At 40.7% G+C, this 26,160-nt stretch overlaps 1 protein-coding gene across 3 annotated transcripts in view; it reads left to right on the top strand.

The window, feature by feature from the left end:
- The window catches only part of RBKS (ribokinase), a 107,045-nt gene that overhangs the window by 46,253 nt on the left and 34,632 nt on the right, over window positions 1-26,160 (top strand). The window contains exons 3-6 of one of the 3 annotated variants that reach the window (XM_005289514.5): window positions 1,573-1,636; window positions 3,878-3,940; window positions 14,610-14,774; window positions 20,956-21,047. In XM_005289514.5, the coding sequence (XP_005289571.1) occupies window positions 1,573-1,636; window positions 3,878-3,940; window positions 14,610-14,774; window positions 20,956-21,047 (384 nt within the window). The remainder of the gene's footprint in view (window positions 1-1,572; window positions 1,637-3,877; window positions 3,941-14,609; window positions 14,775-20,955; window positions 21,048-26,160) is intronic. The other 2 variants (XM_042848522.2, XM_005289515.5) reach the window with 2 other exon arrangements.

Genomic DNA, 26,160 nt, shown 5'->3' with positions numbered 1-26,160 from the left:
TTATGTTGAGTCCTATATCATCTTCTTCATTATCTTGCCTTGAGATCATAGAATCATAGAAGATTAGGGTTTGAAGAGACCTCAGGATGTCATCTAGTCCAACCCCCTGCTCAAAGCAGGACCAACCCCAACGAAATCAATGTCAGACTGACAGGCCTATAGTTACCCTGGTCATCCCGTTCACCCTTTTTAAATATTGGCACAACATTAGTTTTCTTCCAGTCTTCTGGAACTTCCCTGTTGTTCCAAGACTTAAACAAAACAACATTATGATCCAATGAACTCCTTACCCAGCTCTTTTAAAACTCTTGGATGCAAGTTATCTGGATCTTCTGATTTTTAAGATGTTGAACTTTGGTATCTTCTATTTGACATCCTCCTGAGATACTACTGGAATGGAAAGTGTATTATCATATATTACTACACCATTTTTATTTTTCCTAAATACAGAACAGAAATATTTATTGAACACTTCCACCTTTTCTGCATTATTAGTGATAATTACCATTTGCATCTAGTAATGGATTGATACCATTGTTAGGATTCCTTTTGTTCCTAATATACTTAAAAGATTCCTTGTTGTCCTTAACACTGCTGACCATAAATTTCTCCTTGTATCCCTTTGCTTCCCTTACCAGTTTTCTACAGTTCCTTCTGATTTAAAGCTTATGATTTATATTTATATTTATACTATCAACTTCCCCTTTCTTCCATTTGTTATATATTATTTTTATAGCTGCCTTCCTACACCCCATCCCTTGGCCGGTACACCCCAAACCGTTTGCACCCCCAACTTTGTCAATGCAACCCTAACCTTCCTATACCCCCAGCACAGCCAATGCACCCTAATCCCCCTGAAACCCTAGCTCTGCCAGTGGATCCCGACCTTCTTGCAGCCCAAAGTTGTGCCAATGCATTTCAACCCCCTCCACCCAACTACTCTGCCAATGCACCCCAACACATACATAAACTCTGCACACATCCACCAATTAACTTATGCTGTGAGTTCTTTGGGGCAAGGACTGTCTTTGTTATTACAGTGGCGTGTTAGATGGAATCATGTGGGTAAGACTGAATGAGTTGTAAAAAGGGGTGAAGTATTTGTACATTTCAGCAAGGGTGGGCATAGCAGAATAAATGTTTGTAAATTAATCGGGCATATTGGGGCATTGCTGAAAGAGGGTAGAGCTAAGGTTGCACGAGCAACCTTAACTGTGCATTTCCTGGTTTTCAGAAGTTTGAGTTTTGCTCAACTCAGCAGTCTGCCAGGGTATGACGTGCCACCAAGCAACCATAACTCCTTCTCAATGTAGGTTTTTGCCACTGAATACTCAACTTAGCGTTAGAAGGATGAATGAATTATAATGCCAGTGATACAAGGTGAGTACGAAAGGTGCATAATTTTGTTTGTATCTGATGTGCTTTTTATTTTAGAAGTGGGAGAGAGCTGTAAAATGCTATTTAATCAAGTAATTGAGATAAAAGAGCTGTAAAATAAAGTCTAGTGTATGATGGTTGCATTACACCATTTTGCGGACTGTAAAAGATTTAATGTTCCTAACTTCTTTGCAGGTTGGGAAGGACTCGTTTGGCAATGATTATATTGAAAATTTCAAGAGAAATGGGATTTCTACAGGTAAAATTTCATTTTAAAAAATAATTTGTTAATTTTTTAGATAAAATTTGAAACTAGAGATGGAGGAGGTGAAAGGGTAGATTGGTTAGGTTGTCTAATTCACACACCCATTCTGGTGCAGAATGGTTTCTGCAATGTATTCACCATTACTTTGTCCGGTCTGGTTTGAATTGGCCTACATTAAATCTTTAGGCCAACATTTTCAAAGGTGGCCATTAATTCTGGATGCCCAATTTGAGGCACCTAGAGACTTACATTCAGAGGTTCTGGGAACCTGCAACTCCATTTGAAGTCTATAGGAGTTGCACATGCTTAGCATGACTGAAAAATGAGGTTCAGGTTGAGCACCCAAGTATTGAAGCATCCAAAATTAGTGTCCACTTTTGAAAATGTTGCCCTTAATTGTTAGCCTAAATGTTCAATGTTGATTTACAGCAGTAAATAGCAGGATCTAAATCATTGTCAGGGGATGGCAGACTTCAAAGACGGAGGAAGTTCTACTCTCGTAAAAGTCACTACAAAGACACTAGTTCCTCCTTAAAGCGTGGTTCGGTTCTACTGTGTAATGTGAATTTATATAAATGGAACCTTCTTACTTGGCATATGTGTGTGTCCCGAGTCATATCTATTCACTTCAGTGATGAAAGTAAATTGTTGTTGCCTTTGACTCCTGTTAGCCTTGCAAAGCCAACATGGCTAAGAGAGAGTGAGAGACTTGCATTGCTTTGCTGATTTCTTCTTGTGTATCACCAATGGCCTGATGAAAAGCATCTTAAAATCGATGGGCATCTTTCCATTGATTTCAGTGGATGTTGGATCAGACCCCAACAGAACTACTGAGTAAATCCCAATTGAAAGCAGTGGGGATGCAAAGTGTCACTGAAGGCATAATTGGACAGACAGGGAGGTTGCACAGCTGTCTTTACCAGCCTTTAGCACTTCAGTTACAGATGATGATGTGTGAGAAGTGAACAATCCAGCTTGATTCTCACATCCCAGGCTAACTTTGCAGGGCTGGCAGTTAAGAAAAATATCTTTTTGCTTGTAAACTGAGTACATTTGATCCATATATTATAATGAAGTAATAACAGTCCAACCCTGCAGTGCTATTTTTACATATCTCAGAGTGCAGCCACATTTTTAAATGTACTTTTTTTCAGGAAGTCCCTAAATCCTAGTTTCCTTCTCTATCTCAGTTGCTTGACACTTCCCATTATAAGACCCAATTTTCAGTTACTTATAACTTTGTCGTACTTTAACTGTTCAAGTTGAAATTTTCCATGCCGGCTATCAGCTTCAGGCTACATTTTTCTGGAAAATTTCAGCCCAGAATGGTCCAGTTGTTTCTGAGAATGAGGCTAGGGCAAAATACATTGCTTTGCCTCATGTTAAAAAATCATGATGGTTTCATTTGATTTGGTTGGTCTTTTGCCATCCCTTGTGAAAATCCAACCAAATTTGGCCAAGGAATAAGCCTTTGAAAAATTGCAGTACACATATGCTCAGTAGAAACTTGCTAAAGCATTGCAGCTCTTGTCCCCAAAGGTTCCATCTGTATTGAGCATTGTCTACTCTAGCCCAGGGCTGTAAGGAGCTGAGCAGGATCGTCCCTCAAATGTAGCTCTGAGTTGCTAACAACCGTCATTTTGACTGAAATTTTCAAAAATAATAATAATCCACCAGCGGCAATCACCTGGCATGGAAAATTTCATTCCAAATGGTTAATGTTTGGCAAAGTTATATGTAATTGAAAACTGGGTTTTATAGCAGAAAGTGTTGGGCAACCATAATAACAGGCCATACTACCAGCTTAGCCTATAATAATTTAATGGAATGGATTAATCCAAAGGGGAAATGTACAGCCTCACCACAGCCTCCATCTTCATTAATGTAGGCTGCCGTTCCTTCAGAAATGTAAATCAGAGAATTAAGAGGGGGAAATATGCTGCATTATTTCAATGCTTTAATTTTCTCCAGCCTAGAATCTGTTGTTTCACTGGATAAAAGTATGCTGTCATTGAAGCAGAGACATAGCTACATTAAAGAACGATGGACTCATATTTGTTTTTTTGTGGGTGTAAGTTAATACTTCTTTTGTTGTTGTTGTTGGTTAAGCTTCTTTGGCATGGTTACACATGAAATAGTTATTAGCATTTTTAAGTGGTAGGAGATGATGGGAGGTTAAACTGCATCACAGACTGTTGTTGAAATAATACAAACAGTAACTTTTCCCTTTCTTAGAATTTGTAGGTCAGACTGAGGAGGCTGCTACTGGAGCTGCTTCAATCATTGTTAACAGAGAAGGTACATATGTCACATTCTGAGTGGTTCCCTAGTAAGCAAAGGTTCTGCCTTTGTAAGCTGCAAAAGAATTTCCCTGGTCTTTGTTAGTTGTGGGGGTTTTCCCTCATTTACAGACAAATTCTGTCATCCTGACATTTCCACACTTACTCATCCTACGGACTACTAGTGGAGCACAGTGCCACTCAATGTGAGTAAGGGTGGGAGAATCTGACCCTTATCGTATCTACATACGAATAGCTATAAATAGACTAGCCCACTGATTCATCTAATCTGACACTGGCCAGTACATGGTGCACCAGAGGAAGCGGGGGGTGGTGTTAAATATAAAAAACTTTCCCCCGTAATGTACCTACCAGATTTACAATGGGAAAAGGGTATTCCTTCCTGACCCCAGCACATGATGAATTTATGCCAGGAATTATGAAATCTGATGATCCTTATTATCTTAGTCTGCATAGCTACAGATATTTGGTTCTCAGATTATCCAGTTGTCTTTAAAATTTTGCCACAATATTTGACTCAGAGTTCCTTTTGTAGTGCGTATGCTCCAAAAGTGGCATTTGACCTGCATATTAATTGTCCTTTAATTTAGCATGTACCTTTGCTTTCATATTTTCAGACAGGGTAGAAAAGAGGGAATTGACCATTTTTCATATTGTCTTTCATAGTGACTAATTTAATTTCTGCTGATTTTTTTTTTCTTTTCAAACAAATTATGCCTCATACTCGCTCGCCTGTGAACTCTGAAAAAAATTACTAAGGTCTAGATTGAACCTTGACTCAGCCTGGAATAAGGGTCAGGATGTGACAATTCCATCCCAGGAGCAGGCCTGGAAAGGGAATTGTGACTAAGGCAAGTTGGAAAGGTTAATCTGAGTAATAGTAGGTGCAAATATTAAGTGCATTAGTTAAAGCACGTTAACCCCACTTTGGATACTCACATTCAGAAGTAGTGGCCTTAGTTCTTTTTAGTTCAGTGAATTAAGCTAGACATACCAGAGTCACAATTCCTTTCCTGATGTTTCTCCATGACCCTCCCCCTCTCCCATTCTGGAGGAGTAAATTTGAGAAGTAAATTACTGAAGCTCTCGAGAGAGTGCAGCTTACATCCCTCACATACCTGGCCAGCTACTTTGGTCAGTGACTGGGGGCAGAGGACAGAGCCATGGCGTCGCCCACTCCAAGCCCCTCTCATTCTCTTCCCTGCCCACTTCCCATGGGAGGACTAGCCAAGAAATATTGTCTATGCTCTACACTGGACCCAAGGTTCAGGTTGGCTGAGTAAGGGATGGAGTCTTTCTTTCCCTTTTAGTCTTCTGCTGGGCAGTGTAAGAAAGAGCATGATCTAACCTTGAAACAGTAGTGAGTGACTTGTTGGGTTTTCAAGAACCTTGTGATCTGTTCTGAGGGATAACAGACAAAAAATGGTGGATTAAAAACTTTTGAAGCACTAGGAAACAGAGCCATGACGATTGTCCACTACTCTGAAGTTTATGGTGGATTTTCCTAGAAACTGATATTGGTATAAAAGTTCATTAGAAGTTTTGTGATGTGGAGGATGAACTGAACAATGCATTGTGGCACATAGGTTATTTCTGTCAAAAATGGACAGTTCCTAAATTAAGTTTCTAAAACTGGCCTCAGATTTTACATAGAAGCTGCTGCTAGAGCAAAGCGGGTCAGGACCGTGCTGTAAAGCAAACAGATATACGGAACTAGTAGTGGTAATGGTTGTTACTTCTACTTAAAACTGTCTGGGGCCAAAATTGAGTAGATTACAATAAAATAGCAGTACTTGTGTTCTGTGCTGTTACAAAATAGACTATTTTATTTGAAGAAGCCTGGCAGATTTGACCTATCAAGTTGTACAGTACTCATCTAAGGGCTTGTCTACACATGCAAGTCGTACTGCTATAGCAATGCTGGTATAGTTTAAGCAGTACAACCCACCCATGTGGATATAGTTATGTCAGTATACAAGAGCGTATATTGGTCTGTCTTATTCCTGTAAGAGAAGAGTTAAAGTTCTTTGAAGAGTCTGCATTATTCTGTTAAGATAATTCAGGACAAAGAAAAGACACAAATGCTAAATTTCTTAAAGGACTCTGCTATAATTATTTTTAACTCATAAGCTAGTTAACAGAATCACTTGTAAATTCTCAGAAAATTAATTCTATAGGCAAAGTGAGTGCAGTAAGTTTGGGGAGAAAGCACAGTATTTTTCATACAAAACAAAGAGGTTGAGTCTCTGCTTTAAGAGCAAAATGGAACTCAGTATATGGAGTCACGACCAACATTTTCATTATGTGGTCCTGTGAAATCCACAATTCAGATACATTACAAAGTTTAGCTTTTGTGGCAGCCTTTGAAATCTGTGTTTTCTGGAACTTTTCACTGCTTCCAGATAGGTGCTTACTAAACATAAACTCCAGCTTCCCAAGTGGGCTTGTCAACCAAGACCTTGCAGATGGTGGCATTCCCCTCAAAGCAAAGAACTGTAACATGCTCCCAGCAGTTTTTCTGAACACTTCCCCTCTTCAAATGTGTAGTCTCACTTTCCACTTCCACTTACTGCTGCATCCCCTTTTCACCTCCTTTCCCCCACCACTTTTACCACTCGTACAGCACCCTGTCTCCTGACAATGTATTACTGGTTTATAGGAACTCTATAAAATTATTATGCATATTGTTTCTGTTTTGTTTTACACAAATAAAGAAGCAGTTACAAGGCAATCTCTATATAGGAAAGAAACTTCCTCTATGGGTAGGTTATTCCATATTATCCCCTCCACAGTTTTGGCACCTTCCTCTTCCTGTGATATATCTGGCACTGCCCATCGCTAGAGACAATACCGGACTAGATGAACCACTAGTCTGATTCAGTCTGGCAATTCCTTCGTGCATAGCAAAAGCCCAGAGAAGGAACAGCAAGGACTGTGGCAGGCAATGATCAAGGTGCATTAGCAAAACAAAGAGAGGGCACAGGACTGGAATAGCAGGGACTGTTGCAGGTTAGAAGTGAGGTGCACTGGCAGAACATTGTGTGGAAAAGCAAGCACAGTGCCTGCCTAAATTAATGTTGACTATAGGTATTGCTATTATTCAGTCATTTCATGAACACTGAATTCTCACACTTTTTATAAAGCGTGGGCACACTTCAATATCAAAGCACTACATGTACATGTACCCACAGAAAGCTTTTCAAAATATACATTTAGAAGTGACTAGCAAAACAAGGCAAAAAACGTGCAGAACATGAATGTCAATGTGACTGAAATATCCTTTGCATAAAGTAAAACACATGTTTTGGTCCTGCGGGCTAATAAGAAACTGGTACCGGGATGTAGCATCTTATTTTAATATACTGGGAAAATGGGGCTTTTTAATGTGTTCAGCAAGTGACTATAGAGAAATTACATTACCATGGACACACCCAAAACTTGTCCTTATGCTCCTGAACTCTGTGATTTGTCAAGCAACTATTTCTCATAATATTCTTTCGTAGTCACAGACATTATCGTTTTTTCCTATGAAAGACTGTGCAGGAGCTCTGCAGCCCTTACTGAAGTTGTACTGATAGGTTGAGAGACTGCTAAGATATAGTAGAGTTTGTCGGCCGCAGTGCAGACTATGGGAGTGTGAATTGCAGCACACGGTAAAGTGTTGCGCTGTAACTGCCCTGCATAGACCCTGCTAATGTGAACTAAAAGGAACTCAGTTTACACTAAGGTAGTCCCATTAGTCCCTTTTAGTTCACACTAACAGGGTCTACATAGGGCAGTTACAGGGCAATACTTTAGTGCATAGTTCAATTCGTGCCCCCATAGTCTGCACTGCGGGGCCGTGTAGACACCCCTTAAACACCACTGATGGCTTGAGGGCTATTTCACATGTATTCTAAAGAAAAATTGTGCCCCTGTTGTATTTGGCAGTGTGTTCTGAACCCTGGTCTACATTACAAAATTACTTTGCTATAACTAAGGGTACATCTACACTACAGCGGGGAGTCGATTTAAGATACGCAAATTCAGCTACGTGAATAGCGTAGCTGAATTCGACGTATTGCAGCCGACTTACCCCGTTGTGAGGACGGCGGCAAAATCGACTTCTGCCGCTTTTTGTCGGCGGCGCTTACTACCACCTCCGCTGGTGGAGTTAGAGCGCCGATTCGGGGATCGATTGTCGCGTCCCGACGGGACGCGATAAATCGATCCCCGAGAGGTCGATTTCTACCCGCCGATTCAGGCGGGTAGTATAGACCAGACCTATGTCACTCGGGGGTGTGAATAATCCACACCCCTGAACAATGTAGTTATACCTACCTAAGCGGCAGTGTAGACAGACTATGTTGGTGGGAGAACCTCTCTCACCGATATAGCTATTGCCTCTCGCAGAGGTGGATTAGCTAAGCCGATGGGAGAAGCTCTCTACTGTCAGTTTAGAGCATCTTCATTAAAGAGCCATAGTGACGCAGCTACATTGATGCAGTTGTCCCAATGCAGCGTTTTAAGTGTAGACGTGCCTTGGATAGTCCTATCATAAGGCATTTGTAGAATGCATTTAAAAATAGCACTTTAAATTCATTTGGCAGATTTCAGGGTTTGTCTACATAGGGGTACACAGAAAAATTAATCTGTATTAACTGAAGGTGTAAATTTAAATTGGATTAAACTGTATTAAGCCCCAATTTGGATTTTCTTACTCAGAACTGAAGTGGTCTTAATTCAGTTTAATTTAATTCACTTCCAAAGTGAATTAAGGCCACTTTAATTCTATATGTGAGTATCCACACAGGGATTTAATGTGGTTTAAACCAGTGGTTCTCAACCAGGGGTACGCGTACCCTGTGGGTATGCAGAGGTCTTTCAGGGGGTCAATAAACTCATCTAGATATTTGCCTAGTTCTACAACAGGCTTACATAAAAAGCACCAGCCAAGTCAGTACAAACTAAAATTTCATACAGACAGTGACTTATTTATACTGCTCTATATAATGAAATGTAAACACAATATTTATATTCCAATTGATTTATTTTATAATTATACTGTAAAAATGAGAAGGTAAGCAATGTTTCAGTAATAGTGCGCTGTGACACTTTTATATTTTTATGTCTGATTTTGTAAGCAAATCATAGAATAGAATATCATAGAGGTAAAACTTGGGGGAACGCAAGACAAATCAGACTCCTGAAAGGGGTATACAGTAGTCTAGAAAGGTTGAGAGCCACTGGTTTAAACAATGCATTAAAAAAGTTAATTAACCTTTTTTTACTTTTCATTGTCTGTGTTCGTTCTGAAAATCAATTTAAAAAAATCACAAAAAATAGATAATTAGATTAATCTTCCTGAGTGTCTCCATGTAGCCCACAGCCTACTGCTAGTGGCTACCATCTTTCTGGTAAGTGATGCTGGCAGAGTTAGAAGCACCATTGAAAGCAGTATCTATGTACTCAGCATTCATACTGGTTTAAGTACACTGCTCTACAGCCAAAATGCTTCTGAAATAAATGTAGTCAAACTTTACTAATTCTGGGTCACTGAGAACGAAAATGATGCTTAAAATTGTTGATGGGCTCTAGTTTTCAAGATATGCTATTGGGTCAGTATATACGACCCTTGACTTGGGAATGGCGGAGGATATGTGAGTTATAAAGGGAAGGGATCTCAATTTAAACCAGAAATGACTAAAATACATCTTTGACTGGATCTATGAATAAATCTATGACTGTGTTTGGACAGTACTTGCTTTTTAGGCAAAACAATGAATGATGCAATCTGAAGCTGGTATTGCGTCATACATAATACGAATTGCATCATGTTATTCCTAGAAGTCATGGATGATGCAATCATAACGAAGCTTACATCACTCTGCTGAACAAATTGTCCTATATCAGCTCTAGAAATTATACAGTGTCGTGCTCTCTTATTTGTCAGTGTTTGATTTTGCAAAGGGACACATTTCTGTTTAGCCAAAGTGAGCAGAGATGCTTCGTACTTGTTTGAACAGCGCAGATAACTTCTGCTATGTTTGTGGTGAAGTGACTTTTGCATCACAAAAGCGCAGTATAACCACTATGGTTAAGAAAGCCTATCACCTTTATTTTGGCTGCAAAATTGGAGATCAGGACAAGAGGTGGGCCCCACACATATGCTGCAACACTTGTGCAACAAATCTTCGCCAGTGGTGAACAGGAAAAGGAAATCTGTGCCTTTTGCAGTGCCAATGATTTGGAGAGAGCCAACAGACCATACCAGCAAATGTTACTTCTGCATGGTGCCTCCAGTTGGGAAAGGTGTGTCAAAGAAGAAAAAGTGGACTGTGCATTATCCAAACATTCCATCTGCTATACTCCCAGTACCCCACGGAGAAGGACTGCTGATTCCTGATGCACCAGAATCATTCTCACTTGAGTCAGACGAGGAAGAGGATGAAACTTCTGGTCCTGAACCATCAATGTCACAGGACCCACATTTTCTCCCATCCTCCTCCTCTGAACCACACCTCATAACACAAGGTGAACTGAATGACCTTGTCAGGGATTTGGAACTACCCAAGAGTAAGGCAGAGCTGTTGGGCTCCAGACTACAGCAGTGGAATCTCCTGTCAGGTGATGTTAGGGTTTCCATGTTCCATGACCGTCAAAAGGATCTTGTCCCATTCTTCTTCATGGAAGGTGATCTTGTAGCCTGAAACAACATCAATGGTGTGATGGAAGCCCTCAACATCGTTCACGATCCAGATGAGTGGAGACTGTTCATTGATTCATCGAAGACGAGTCTTAAAGCTGTTTTACTGCATAATGGCAATGTTTTGCCATCAATTCCAGTTGGTCATGCAGTCCATATGAAGGAAACCTATGACAACATGAAACAATTTTTGAGGTGCATAAACTATGACCAACATCAGTGGCAGCTTTGTGGCGATTTGAAGGTTGTTGCTCTCTTGCTTGGTCTGCAGACTGGATACACAAAGTACTGCTGTTTTCTCTGCGAATGGGATAGTCGTGCAAGAGATTCCCATTACATCAAGAAAAATTGGCCACTCCGACAGTCATTGGAGCCTGGGAGGAAAAGTGTTCAGCATCCACCACTTGTTGAATCAAGGAAGATTTTGTTACCACCCTTACACATCAAGCTGGGTCTGATGAAGAACTTTGTCAATGCCATTGACAAAACACAAGCAGCTTTCAAGTACCTCCGTGGAAAATTTCCAAGGTTAAGTGAAGCTAAGGTAAAGGAAGGTGTCTTTGTTGGTGCTCAGATTCGTGAACTTCTTCGAGATGATGCATTTGACCATGCACTGCGTGGCAAGGAAAAGACGGCATGGAAAGCCTTCCAGTTAGTAGCAATAAATTTTCTCGGAAACAACAAGGCAGACAACTACAGGTTGTTGGTGGAAAACCTCCTCAAGGCATACAAAAGCCTTGGTTGCAACATGTCACTAAAGATACATTTTTTGCACTCTCGTCTAGATTTTTTTCCACCGAACTGCGGAGCAGTGAGCGACGAGCACGGCGAGCGATTTCACCAGGACATTGCAACAATGGAGAAACGCTATCAGGGCAAATGGAGCCCATCAATGCTTGCAGACTATTGCTGGACAGTGACAAGAGATGCTCCATTTAATGAATACAAGAGACAAGCCAAGAAGCGCCGAGTAGACACTGAATAGGACCAAACTATGTACATAATAGCTTTTTGCCTTTTTGTTTCATAATAAATTTGATTTATATAACCCTTTTGCTGATTTTTAAAGTGTTACATAAACAGGACAGGTGAAATATTATCATGTAAAGCAATCATAAACACATGAAAAGACCTAGGTTTACAATTTATGATTAAAACTCTACTATCTACACAATATACATAGACATAAAATGTAAAAACTTAAATATCTTAGAAACAGTAGCCAATCAGTTGTTTTAATTGTCATATTTGAATTCAGCACATCAAAATACATAATAAATAGCACATTTTATCTCTGAAGCAGACGACTTCTCAAAAATTGTAGACCAGAAGTCCTTTTTTACTAAGGACTAAATCCCCATCTGGTGTAAATTTGTTTAGCTCCATCTCTTCAGTGGAGCTAGGCTAGTTTACACTGGATGAGAATGTAGCCCTTGCTATTTTAAATGAAATGCCTAAAACCCTAATCAGCAAACCCTTATTCACATGAGTAGTCCTTAGTCATTTAATTGAAATCAAGATCTACTAGTGTAAGTAAGGGAATTGCCGGGTAAACATTGCACAGAAATGATTTTTTCCTGGCTGCTAGTGTCCATTGCTATTTAACACTGTTTTATTGTCTCTGGTGCTGGGTTCCCACCCGCCTAGTGTCACCAATGTCCTTGTTTAAGCAAATTGCTTGCCATAATAGTAGACTCAGAAATGCTAACTTCGAATATTTTGAGACAGATTCTGCTCTCATTTATACTGGTATAAATTTGAAGTAACTTCATTGTCTTCAGTGGTGTTACTCCAGACAAAATCAGTGTAGCTAAAAGCAGAATGTGATCTAGGATGACCAGATTTCCTGATTTTTATAGGACAGTCCTGATATTTGGGGCTTTTTCTTATATAGGCACCTATTTTCCCCCACTACCCCCCACCCCATCCCGATTTTTCACACTTGCTATCTGGTCACCCTAATGTGATCCATTATTTCTCCAAATATTGGATTGAGCCAGTTCTGGCTGGTACAATGTAGTAATATTGTATTTCTCTAGTAGGACTATTGGTCTAAAGCAAAATGTAAGTCTCTAGCCCTTTACAGTTGCAAAATAAAACCCTTCGGTCTGTAACCCAGTGCAGGACTGTCTACCTTGAATTTGCAAAAACAGGTCGAAACAAACAGCTACAATTATCTTAATATGCCAATAACTCTAAAGTTAACTATTTTGCTGCTCATTATTTCAGCAGGACGATGCAGGTACTCCAGTGGGTAGAATTTGGGATTGTAAGTAGCACACAGTTCAGGTGGAGGGCCACCACAATTTTATTCCATTTGACCCCTACAATTCACCATTTTTAGCTTCTCACCTTGTAAACTTTCAGAAGGTATGTTGGGCAAAATGGATGCTGTTTACCTTTGAATATTCCTATAGCAAAATCCAGATACTTTTGATTGGCATATATTTGTTGGAGAGATTTCCTGCAACCAAGATGTCCATCCTTATCTGTTGAAAAACAGGGTGTTGGCCAAAATGCTGAGGGTTTGCTATTCAAATGCAACTGTTTTAAACCAAACCATTGACAGTGGAGTTGCTTTGGAAAGCTTGGGATCATAGGCCTTGGCTACACTGGCGCTGTACAGCGCTGCAACTTGCTGCGCTCCGGCCGGTTGGGGAGAGCAGGGCCCCGGCTGGGCTCGCCGCCCTCCCCTGCCGCGCTCCCCGCTGGGGGGAGCGGGGGGGCGCGGCGGGAGGCTTTTTTGCCTGGGACAGCAAAAAAGCCAGAGCTGGCCCTGCTTTGCATGTTGCTTATACACAAGGGACTTTGAAGTCTCATTCAAGGAAAAAATGCATTTTTAAAACCTAGCTGTTTATTCACCGAGTAACTCAATCCATTACAGAATCAGTGGCCTTTAGTGATTGGCAGCCCCTAAATGAATCTTCAGTGGAGGCGGGCAGTAGGAGCTGTAGATCGAGGAGCAACTGGTTTATTGAATTTAATACTTAGTGATTAATAATACAGTTTAATTAGCAGGCATCCATGCCTGAAGGTCTCTCAGTATCTTAACAGAATAACTAAAAACAGAACTGCAATCAAATAAAGGCAATATGCTTGTTTTGTTTTGTTTTTTTTAAACACAATAGCAAGAGCCTAGGGTAATGAACCTCCCCAGCCAGTTGTATACGTTAAACAAACAAACAGAATAAAAAGGACACCAGAAAGGATTTGAACTGTTGCCCTAGTTGTGCTTTATAGCATATCCATTGGAAGAGCATTCCATCTGCCAGCCCTCAAAGGGATTGGCTGCCCATCTTTACTCCCTCCAGATATTCTGTAAAGAGTTCTTATGAGTCAAATGTTAACTATCTGTTTTAAAACTCATGCCATTGGTGGTAGGGCCTGTTTCAGGTTCTCACAATGCTTCAAAACACTGACAATGTGGAGTGTCCCTCATCATTGGAGCAGGGCTGCCTCTCTTTGAAATTCACAGGATGCTCGTAATTTTCACAGATTTGATCCAATATCCAGTGATCCTAAATTAAAGGGACAGTTAAAATTCTGAATGCATTTTGGGCATCGTGACTCACTATATCAATGTGATTACTTCTGCTAAGGTAACGTCACAGGAAGGCACAAATGTTTTTAGGGGACACTCAGTATCCCGGTATCTCCAATTTGGTACAGGGTAGTGGTTCTTTTTAGTCCAAACAGAACATGAAAATCAAACTTGGAAAAAATCTCTGCATGTTAAATCCTCAAAAAAGGCCTATACTCCATTGTGTTTGGAGTACAATATAACATCTTTTATGCACAGGTCTTGGTGGGCTGTCACTGAAATCTTTGGATGATTAAGTGCACCAGCATGCAGCTTTTTTGAAAAGCGCTTTGAAATCCTCATGTGAAAGGCACAGGAAAAGGGCAAAGAGTTGTTTTATTTACCTTAATTTATTGTAGTGAAGTGAAGTATATAATTTAAAACACGGAATCTTCTCTCTAGGACAGAATGTTATCGTCATAGTCGCAGGAGCCAATTTGCTTTTGGATTCTGAAGACCTGAAGAGGGCTGCTAATGCCATTTGCAAGGCCAAAGTGATCATTTGCCAGCTAGAAATAACACCTGCTATTTCTCTGGAAGCCCTAAAAATGGCATACTCCAATGGAGGTAATTTACCTTAAGCGTTCATCCATTAGGTTAGTGCTTTTACATCTTCATCTCGGTCTCTGCAAAAGCTTTCTTCATGGTTTCTGCAAACCATTTTAATTTCTGTCTCACTAGCCTGTAGTACAGATGAAACAGTGACCACAACCTCATGCCACTCTAATAAAACCTAAATTAAATTTTAAAATATCTCAATGCATATCATGGCAGACAAACATCTACATAATCTCATTTTGTGTAAACCTCCTTTATCTAGCGCGATGCTGTCTTTGCCTGTATTGTGTAATGTCATGCCAAGATTGTAATAAACTCAAGGCAGGGAGTAGGACCCTGGACCTGATTCTGATCTCACATCAGTACAAAACAGGAGTAGTTCAGTTAAAGTAAATGGAGCTACGTTTATATAAAATTTATGCACTAAATTCAGAATTAAGCTTATGTCTCTATTCTTCCGGTATAGCACCATTCATACTTGTGGTGCTATATACAAGTATTAAAAATAATAAAATGCCATAAAGTCTCTTTGATTATTTACTGGTTTAGCAACTACTCCATGTGTATTCAGTGTATTTGGCATGTTGCCATAGAATGGATAATGTCACAGGCAGGAATTTACATCTAATTGTTACTGTGCCTTTCAGTATAGATTATTTTGTGACAGTGGATTTCTACACTGAAGAAGCATATGGATAAAAGCTGTTATTCTTTTCCTAGAGAATGGAGTTTCAGTACTGGTGTGATGTTTTGTTTTGTTTGTAGCACTTTAAACTACCCAAGCTTATCCACCACCGCATTTAAACAATACTGGGCGAAAGATTAAGCAATGATGGCCATGGCAATTAGGCCATGTAAAATTCAAAATTTTGTTCTCATTTTACCCACTGGGAAACTGAGCCTGAAAGGTTGCAGTATATGACTTGGCCAAAGTCACACAGCAGGTCAGTGACCGAGCTGGGATTAAAATTCAGGATTTCCTTGCTCCTAGCCCCAGCCTCGTGCTACCAAAGCATGATACCTTACATTTAGAACAGCGGTTTTCAAACTGTGGATCAGGACCCCAAAGTGGGTCGTGAGCCCTTTTTAATGGGGCGGCCAGGGCTGGCATTAGACTTGCTGGGGCTCGGGGCGGAAGCTGAAGCCTGAGCCCCACTGCCCGGGGCCAAAGCTGAAGCCTGAGAGCTTCAACTCTGGGTGGCAGGACTCAGGTTACAGGCCCCCTGCTTGGGGCTGAAGCCCTTTGGCTTTGGCCCCCGTGCCCAGGGGGCGGGGCTTGGGCTTTGCCTTTGGGCCCCTCCGCAGGGCAGCAGGGCTCAGGCTTCGGTCCCCCCTCCCGTGATTGTGTAGTAATTTTTGTTGTCAGAGGGGGGTCGCGGTGCAATGAAGTTTGAGAACCCCAGGTTTAAAAGGATTTGAGGATCTGATTCTCCACTGCCTTGTACCTCTTGAGGTCATCTATACCAGTGCAAAGTGGGTTTAAAAAATGTTATAATATTTAGTGGCATTTTAAACACATTTTGCATATACTTTGCACTGCTTAAACAACTGTGTAAAGTGCAAGACGGAAGAATCTGGCCCTGAAACTTCAGTTGTTATAAGTGTTTATGGATATCATTAATAGGATTGTGCACATTAGAACAAAAATCCACATAATAGTATCATGAATTCAAAATTATTTTGATGCAAATATGACTTAAATGAGTTTGTTTGTGACTCCTTTCCACCCCTACATTTGGTTTATCAATCAGAAAACTTTTGTGAGACCAAGTGCTTTCCAAATTGCAGTTTAACACCTCTGTTTTGGTAGTCCAACAAGAACCCCTACTGTTTCTTAACTTGGATCCATTTCCATCCATGGAAGCCTATCTTCTCAGCCCATTTTGGTTGCTGCTCTAAGACAACTGTCAAACTCCTCCCTAAAAGCCACTAGGGCAGGCGTCGGACATTCTCCCAACAGAAAAACCTCACGTTGCATGACTGCAAAATATCTTCAAAGGGGCCCTCTGAAATACCTTATTCTCAAAATTTGACCTAACTTAAAATTGTGAAATCTGATGGGGAATGTTTTTCTGGTTTTTAAATCAGTATATTTGGGAAATTAAATAGTGGCTGTTAATTACACATTACCCTCTCGGTGTTGTAGAGCCAGCTAGAAAACCGAGTACAAGTTAACTGCCAAACACCATTCCCAGTAATGTGCTGACATCATGGATGACAAATTAAGAACTGCCAGAGCCATGCTGCTTGTTCCCCATTAAAAAACAAAACAAAACAAAAGCTCATAGAGTAGAAAAAAAATCTATTTTACCAAATACAAAAGGACAAAACTAGCATGGGAAGAAGTTTTCTCTGAGACCTTGAAATTAAACCTTGACAGTTTTATAATTGTAATTATTTATAATGTTTCTGTCAAACAGGTTCCTTTGCTTTGAAATAAATATATACAGACCAGAACCAACATGCATAATTTCATCCATTATACAGCAGTGGCTTTTTAGCATGCCAGTCACCAGCTGTATTGTCATGACAGGATAGGCATGGGGCAATCTGAACAGACAGTCCCAAAAATTTATCCTCTTAAATATTTTAACAATGATAAATGCGGGGGTGTGGGAATGTTTCTTTTAGGCTAATGTAAACGTTAGCTTTTTTCCCTTTCTTTTTTCTGCAGATAAATTTTATTTTTCAGATAATTCTGTTATCCTTGTAGGACCTCAGTTATTTAGGGAATACCTTACAAGAGAGATGGGGATTTTTTTAAGGCCTTTACTGATTGCACTATATCCAAATGGTCAAAGTAATTTAGTGCACTGGTTAAAACAGTGGCCTTGAAGTCAGAACTCCTGGGTTCTGGCATCAGCTCTGCCACTGACTCGATGTGTGATCTTGATCAAATCATTTTACTTCTGTACCTCCTTCGGCTAAGAGATGAGTCTCTGACAAAGGAGAAATGGAGTGTTTCACTATTAAATGGAAGTTTGAAAAAACAACACATTGAATGGGCCAGCTAAGACGATGGCTGTGTCTACTCTGCACTCTCAGGAGTGTGAAAAAAACACACACCCCGACTGACAAAAGTTTTACCAATGAAAAGCGCTGGCGTGGACAGCCTTTTGTCAGCAGGAGTCACTTTCCTACCGACAAAACTACTGCCCCTCATTGGGGGGTGGGTTGTTGTTTCTTTGTCAGCAGGAGAGCTCTGTCCTGCTGATAAAGAGTGGCTACACTGCGTACCTTACAGCGGCATGGCTGTAGCAGCACAGCTGTGCTGCTGTAAGGTACACAGTGAAGACATAGCCTTAGCAACATTAGGCAGTACAATGTGTCAGCAAGAGACAGGAGCAGCCTTAGGACTGGTACTGTTCTGAGTCTTCAGTCTGGAATCGTTGTGCAGTCAAACCTTTGCTAATATGTGGGCCAACTCTGCCATAGATAATATGCTGCACATTGGCAAATGCTCTGTACAGTCAAATCTAAGTAAATGTTTTGCTTTGTAACACTGTGGAATCTTAAACCCATCCTGGCTGTCAGTTGTTTCCCGTGGTTTAGCCTGCAGCACCCTCATGTATAATGCAATACTATATGTTAGGAAGTGCACTAGACTATTTTTGTTTAACAGATGCACATCCAGATGCCTCAAATCTCTGTTTTGAGTTTGGTGCTTTTTTGTTTTTGTTTTTTAATTAAAAGGAATTAAAAGAGGGGGGTGAGGATGGATGGAGGCCTAGGAGCCCTATGTTTCCATTCAGTGAATCTCACTTGTATTGGTTTTGCAGACTACATATGGAAAAGATTGGTTTTCCCAATGTCTCTGGTCATTAAAGACTCCATGACAGTTTGTACAAAAGCAAGGGTGTTAGCCTCTGATCTATCCTAGTTAGACTCCATCTTGAGGAACTATATCGAGTGTACATGAATTTCCCTGGAAGTTTGACTTGAACACTGTATTCCTCCTTTTAACTGCTGTGTAATGTTGCTGTGTGCTATTAAACTGCTGCCATGTCCCTTCCCAGAGGTGGCTCCATTTCAGTGGTGAGTGCAGTTCTTCCCGTGCTTGAAAAGTTTGTGAGGATCCCAAAGTGCCTTGGAGATGATGGACAAAATAAAATGGAGGTTAATAATATCAGGCCCATTAATGCTGTGTTGGAGGAGAATTGTGATGCAGTTCTCTATGGATGGAAATGTATCCAGCTGGGGGTTTGCAAGACTTTCCTTATAATTCCTGTTCCTGGTTGCTCTAGGCCAGGGCTGGGCAAGCACACTGGGACTGAGAGCACAGGGGGTGGTGAAGATTGGGAATAGTGGGAGAAAGATTAGGACAGGAAGTTCATAGGAGTGAGTCTAGAAATGGGTGGACAAAGAGTCTAGGACTGAGATGAAAAGGCTGAGGAATGGAGACTGACTCCAGCTAGGTAAGGAGAACAGGACTGAAATAGGGCAGTGAGGGGTGAAGAAGAGACAGGACTAGGGATAAGGGATTAAGCTTGCAGGGAATGGGCAGAAGAGTCTGTGCCCACTAGACACACTCCATCCAGAGCCTGGAATGGAACCCATGATTCCTGAGTCTTACATTCCTCTGCTGTCAGCGAATATCTGTGAAACCCACTGGCAAAGTGTCCCATCCCCCTTTAGTGCTGGTCCACATAAAGGATAACAAAGTACTACTGCTATTAATTACTCTGTCAGCTCAAGTGGCAGACGTCTGTGCAGTGGATCTAAAAGTTCCAGTCCTGCTGATGATCTACATGAGTATATCAATATGATGCCAGATGATGGCATTTCTGTTTTCATTTTGCTTTTTAAAAAAATACTAGGAAATTACATACAAAAACACGATGTTGATAGAACATTATTAAGGTGGCAAAGACAAGCACTCAAAGTGAAGAAAAACTATGAAAAAATGTGATGTAATCATATAATTAGACTGTATCATAAATCAGATACACAAGGGGGCTGAATTAAGGCTGCACAGGCAAGCCTACTTCTAGCATTTCCTAACTTCCGAGTGCTTGATCTTGCAACTTCAGTGATGTTCTTGTAATGTAGTTGTTTTGTCTGCAACAGCGTTTTCAAATGATAAGAAGATAGAGAGGAATTGTGAAGTTGAAAAATAGTCACTGGCCTAAATTTTCAAATCTGAGTGTCTAAAGTTCAGCTTCTATATTCCTATTTATTCATATTCCTGAAGTTTCTGATCACCTGAGGCTTCTGTTCAAATAAATGGGATTCATAAGTGCTGGCGTGTCTGAAATTCAAGCTGCTTATGCGCAGGTGCCTAAATATAGATTTAAGAGCCAGACTTGCAAGTTTGAAAACTTTTGTCACTGAATATAAGTAAATTTCTAATCTAAAAGATTATGTTTCATATGGAAGAAAGGATGATCTTATAGATAAGGAATAGATGTACTAACCAGGAGATTGGCAGAGCAAGGGATTCATAGATTTCTGTGTTACATTGGGTAAGTCACTTACACTCTACTGATATGGCAAACCTTTTCTAGTGTAGACGAGGCCTGAGGCTTTGTCTATAGTAAATTTAAAGGCAAGTTGTTAGGTGGTATTAGCTAACACACTTTGACAGGTTTTAACCAAGATATCCTCTCCACCAGCTATACTAGTGTTGGAACGTTAGCTAACAGCTCCTAACACTTTAAAATTGTAGTCTAGACAAAGCCTTCATCACTCTGTGTCCCAGTTTCCTCATGTGTAAAATGAAGATTACAATGCTTACCTTCCTCCCAGGAAGTTCTGAGGCTAAATCAGTGTTAGTAAAGCTCATGTTAGTAAATGCTCAGAGGGAAGACACTCCACAAATGAAATGATTTATATTAGATATCTAAATTTAGAATTTTTTTTAGTTAAAAAAAACTTTTGAATACAGTTTGAATCTTGCCTATTGCTCTCCTCTCATTTCCCCCTACAAGCAGATGAATGAATATCAATTGGGGGGGGGGGGATATATTTTTCTGTACTACAATTAAGAAAATGGTTAAATACTTTGTAAAATGAAAAAACAGGGGTTTTCTGGGTTTTGTATGTCTGTGAGTAGTTTGCATATCTGTGGGGAGAAGACGAGGAGCTGAAATGTATTAGCCCCAATAGGGAGTTTGGGGTTCCAGGCAGTAGTTTGTAAATGTATTATGCAAAAAAGCCATTGATTTAGACAACTTTTTCCATTCTGTTGCAGTGAAGACCTTATTTAATCCTGCTCCAGCTCATGCTGAACTAGATCCACAATTTTACACCCATTCCGACATCTTCTGTTGCAACGAAAGTGAGGTAATGGCTAGCTGTCATGTTAGAGAACACTGACGTGAACAGTGAAACTTAAAAGGGACTCCGTCCCCAGCAGTACATCATAGGGGGAATCAAGCCATGTTCCTGAGACTTCTCTGTCAAACACTGGGGAGGCAGCAGGCTTGGCCCCGAGGCCAGTGAGGAAGGAGGAATACTTTGCTTCACTGTTGAATAACCCTTCTAGATGGCACTTGAAGTAGAATTAACGGGCTCCCAAGAGAACTGAGGCCAACCCTTCTTGGCCATAAGGTGGGTTACTAAGAGGGAAGTGGATGAGTGAACACGAGATCCATAAATGAGACACTCTTAAAATGTGTTTTGCTCTAAATGGTACATTTTAAAATAGATCTTCACTCCCAGCCTTGTCTTCCCTCTGTGTGAATAATGGGAATGTCATTAGATATAGCATTGTGATGCTCTTAACCTGCCTTGCCAGAGAAGGTGTTTGTGTGTATGCTGCCACTGAGAGGGTTCAAGCAGCTCCGTATGTCCCTACCTGTTAGTTACCGTTTCAGTGCACATAACAGAGTGACTTTTATGGGCTGCTGCTACCAGTGTACAACAGCGGAGCCCTCCGTTTTTCCAGTTTGTCAATTTCTAAGACTTTCTCTCTTCTCCCCATCCCCTTTCTCTGCCATTGTCAGGATAATATTTATCCAAAAACAAATGATTGTGTGTATCACAGGAAACAAGTTGGTCTGAGTGTCCCACGAGGCCCTTGTTTGAATTTGCTGCTGTATATTATTGTTACTGTTGCTATGGTTTTCTCCTTTATTTATCAGACTGTATGAGGAGCAACCAGCAGGTAAAAGCCATACCTTGAATATGGTTGTAAGAGATCCCCGGTGAACATGACATAGGGTTTAGGAGAAACCATGACTCAGCTTGCTGTGGGATCACCATCCCAACGTCCCTGGCTGAAGGTTGTACGTCAAGACTCAGTTAGCCTATTCTGGAATTTCTGCTAAAACCAATGACATGATGGCCCATAAGACATCAGTGGACAAGTTCTAAGTGACCCAAATGGCCATCAAAATTGTGTCAGCAGTACCCATTTTGGTGCAGGTCTGTTAAGTTAGCCCCCATCACAGCATTTTGACATCTGCAAAGTAGTCAGCCCTTTCCTGCAAGGTCAGTCATTGTGGCTCATCAAGAGTCTGGGGGCTGATTTTCCAGCTCAACTGGCAGTGATGTCTCTTGTGGCTCAGACAAATCTAATAGCCATCACAACTCAGCTACGTGATGGAGAATGTTCAGAGCCAGCCTCTAATCATTCCTTTCCGGGCGATTTGCAGGGTAGACACTTGGAGTTCTCTGAAAGCTTTACTGCCTGGCTCTCCGTAAGGTCATTAATCCAAGAGTTGCCTAATAGTGCTACAGGACCTATTTTGTAGCTGAAAGCAGCCCAACTCTCCCACTCCTCTAGTTCACTTCAGCTTTTTTTCCCCCTGGTTGTCACTGTTTACTTGTTTGGCTGTGGGATTTTATTCCCTACTTGTTAAGTACAAAAACTTATTTCTTTATTACTGTTCTATCCCTGATATTTTTTTCTCACTGCTACTTCCAACATGAATGTTGCTGTTTCCCCTATGTTACAATTTATTGCTACAACTTCAGCTTTCATAGAGACATCCCTTGAGATTTTTAGCCTGCTAGAGTAAAGGTATATTATTACCACCACTTGGAGAAAAGAAAATTACTTCCTTTCTGAGAAGAAGAAACACAGGTGTATAATTATAACAGATCCCCACTCTCTCACACACATTGCCTGCAGAGTTGGGGGTTCAATTTGCATGCTTTATGCTTTCTACTGTTTGCTTAAAAAAGGAACTACTTGTTGGAGACAGTAGGGATCACACTATCCTCTCAGCAAGTATTAGCACACAACTTCTGCTGGTCAGGAGGTTTATTCATTTTAAAATACTCATTTTATGGAAGTTCCTGCCTGTGACATTCTGGAGTGCAGACCCAAGAGTGATGCCCTGTTAAAGCACTTTCTGAGAATGAGAATTACAGGTAGATAGTTTTTCTTTGCAACTTAATATTTATAACAGTAACCTTTTGCACTTTACAATGAAATCCATTTCCTTACCAGAAGTATAGTAATCATCTATATCTTCCTTCATCCCATCCATGCATGCCGATTTGTCATTGTTAGAATTGCTTTTCGGGGTGAGCTTCTGTCAGAGTTTTCTTCTTTTGTTAAGAAAACAGAAGCAGTCGAAGCATTTGTTTTTCTCATGTCAGAAATGTAAAAGGTATTTTATATCAGTATGTTTTTATTTAGCAATTGTTATACATCCATGTTCCACATGTTTTCAGTTTCCTGTTATGACTTCCTTAAATTTCAAATCACTTTTAATATATGCATTTGACGATTTTGGTAGGTAGATTTATGTACATGTAGCTCTACCAGGACCATCGTGTACGAAAATATGTCATGTAATGGAAGTATATACCAATTACATATTTCACAGCTTTCGTGTTGTAATTGAGAGAGACAGTGGTGCAAATGATCTGGTACACTAGTATAAATCTGTTGGCTTCAGTGGAGTTACTACAGATTTTCACTGATGCAATTCAAAAAATGTGGCTCAATAGTTCCTTTCAGAAACCTCTGTTTGAAGATAACACTAATGAGAAATGCTTAGCTTCAGTGCAAATCCCAATTCAGCCAATGCCAGCATAGTATATATCTGTCTCTTTTTCTTTCTGTAAGGTATATATAGTATCACGTAGATTGTGTTACATCCAACAAAACTAGGTTAAAAGAATGTTAATGTTGCAAAATTGAGCACTCAAAAATTAGAAAATGCCGGAATTAAGGTTGCCAGTGCAATGTTAGTTTGGCCCTCATGTGCATGTGCATTATGATACAGTCTAATGACATGATTACGTACTAGATTTTTGACAGGGCCTCTGCCTCATTCAATGAACAAATCATAACAAAGTCACGTCATCATTTGGGAGACTATCAGGCAGAGTCTGGCAACAACATTGTATTAGGCTTCAAACCGAGCTAAAAGTTTATAAAGTGGTTGTGCTGTCCAATTTGTTGTATGAGTGTGAAACCTGGACCTGCTACAGGCATCACATCAAGCTTCTAGATAAGTTCCATTTACAACATCTGTGTGCCATACTCCACATCAAATGGCAGGATAAAGTTAGCAATAGCGAGGTTCTGGAACGCAGCCATTCTACAAGGATTGCTCATCACATCACAGTTACGTTGGGCTGGTCATGTGTTGAGGATGGATGACACCAGAATGCCAAAGCAGTTGCTGTATGGTGAACTGAAAATGGGTAACTGCATACAAGGCGACCAGAAGAAACACTTCAGGGACACACTGAAGCATAACTTGAAGCAATGCAACATTGACGTTGACAGCTGGGAGTTGTCAGCAACAGACAGATCACTCTGGCAAGCAGCAGTCAGTGATGGAGTTAGTTCGAGATTAATTACCATATGGCTCTTGAGGCACAAAGGCTGAGTCGTAAACAGCATAAGATTTCGTGGGCATAGACTGTAATCCCTTCCTTGGAATCGAGCTACATATGCACTCAATGTGGAAAGGACAGCCACCCACACATCGGACTTTTTAGCCACAATTGTACTCACAAGAGATAATACCATCATCAATGTTATCTTTGATCATAAAGGACAACAACAACAAAGTTATTCAACAGTTCTTTTTATCCTCCTCATTTGATATGTAGCATTGAGATGCTAGAGATTCTCAATGAATTTGTTGTTAAAAAAATAAATAATAACATGGCAAAACAACCAGTTTTTCCCTGCCCTTGTTTACAGAAAAAGCTGAACCATTTTAGCTGAAATTTCCTCAAAAATTCAACCTGAGGTAGACACTGGCATGGAAAATTTCAGCCCAAATGGTTAAAGTTTGGCAAAGTTATAAGTAACTTAAACAGTAATTTAAATAAGTAATTTATAATGGGAAGTGTCTGGCAACATTAAGTATAGGTGTCACTATAAGTTCCACCTATCATGTAGCAATAACAGTTTAATATGTAGGAATCCCACTAAAGAGAGAATAGAAAACAAACTCTCTATCCCATGGTCTTTAACTATTACATTTCTTTATCTTCTTTCTCATTTTGAATGTACACATTTTGGCAACCTACAACTCTGCTGTTGTTTCTTGTATATATCTTAGGTATGTCATCCATTTTCTTTCAAAATCATACTACCTGTCCTCCATTCAACCCAATCTTGACCCCTCCTGCCTCTCCATCTACTGCCATATCTCTATTCTCCCCTTCCTCACCAAGCTTATTGGATGTGCCATCTACAATTGCTGCCTTAAGTTCCAATCTTCCAGCTACATTATTGACCCCATTCAGTAAAGTTTCCACCCTCTCCACTCCACTGAAACTACTTTCACTAAGGCCTTGGCTACACTTGCAAGTTACAGCACAATAAAGCAACCCCGGGTGCCCTAGCTCACTCCCCGTCCACACTGGCAAGGCACGTAGAGCGCTCTGACTCCGCAGCTACAGCGCTGCTGGTACTGCACCTCGGCGAGTGGAATAATGTTTGCTGCGCCCTGCTGGAGCGCCACAGCACCAGTGTGAACGAGGTATTGCGTTACTGCATTGTGATCAGCCTCTGGAAACATCCCATAATCCCCTTAAGTCAAGTGGCCACTCTTGTCATTGTTGTGAAAGCTGCAGGAATGCGGAAATGCCCTTTCAAAGCTCCGTTTGGAGAAGCCGGCTGCTTATCAGCTCAGAGAAAAGCAAACATTTATTGTTTGCTTTGAGTGAGTGAGAGAGAGGTGGGGGAGAAAGGGGGGTCTGAATTTACAAGACAGCATGTTGACACACTCTCAGCCCCCCCAAAACCCACTCTCTCTCTCCCCCCACATACACACAACACACTCCCTGTCACACTCCACCCAACCCCACCACACCCCATTTGAAAAGCACGTTGCAGTCACTTGCATGCTGGGATAGCTGCCCATAATGCACCGCTCCCAATGCTGCTGCAAGTGCCATAAATGTGGCCACGCCAGTGCGTTTGAAGCTGTCAGTGTGGACAGACTGCAGCACTTTCCCTACTGCACTCTACGAAGGC

This window comes from Chrysemys picta, chromosome 3 (assembly GCF_011386835.1).
Source record: "Chrysemys picta bellii isolate R12L10 chromosome 3, ASM1138683v2, whole genome shotgun sequence".
In the NCBI taxonomy this organism is placed as follows: Eukaryota; Metazoa; Chordata; order Testudines; family Emydidae; genus Chrysemys; species Chrysemys picta.
The sequence above is the reverse complement of the archived record's forward strand: the minus strand, read 5'-3'. Positions and strand labels throughout refer to the sequence as shown.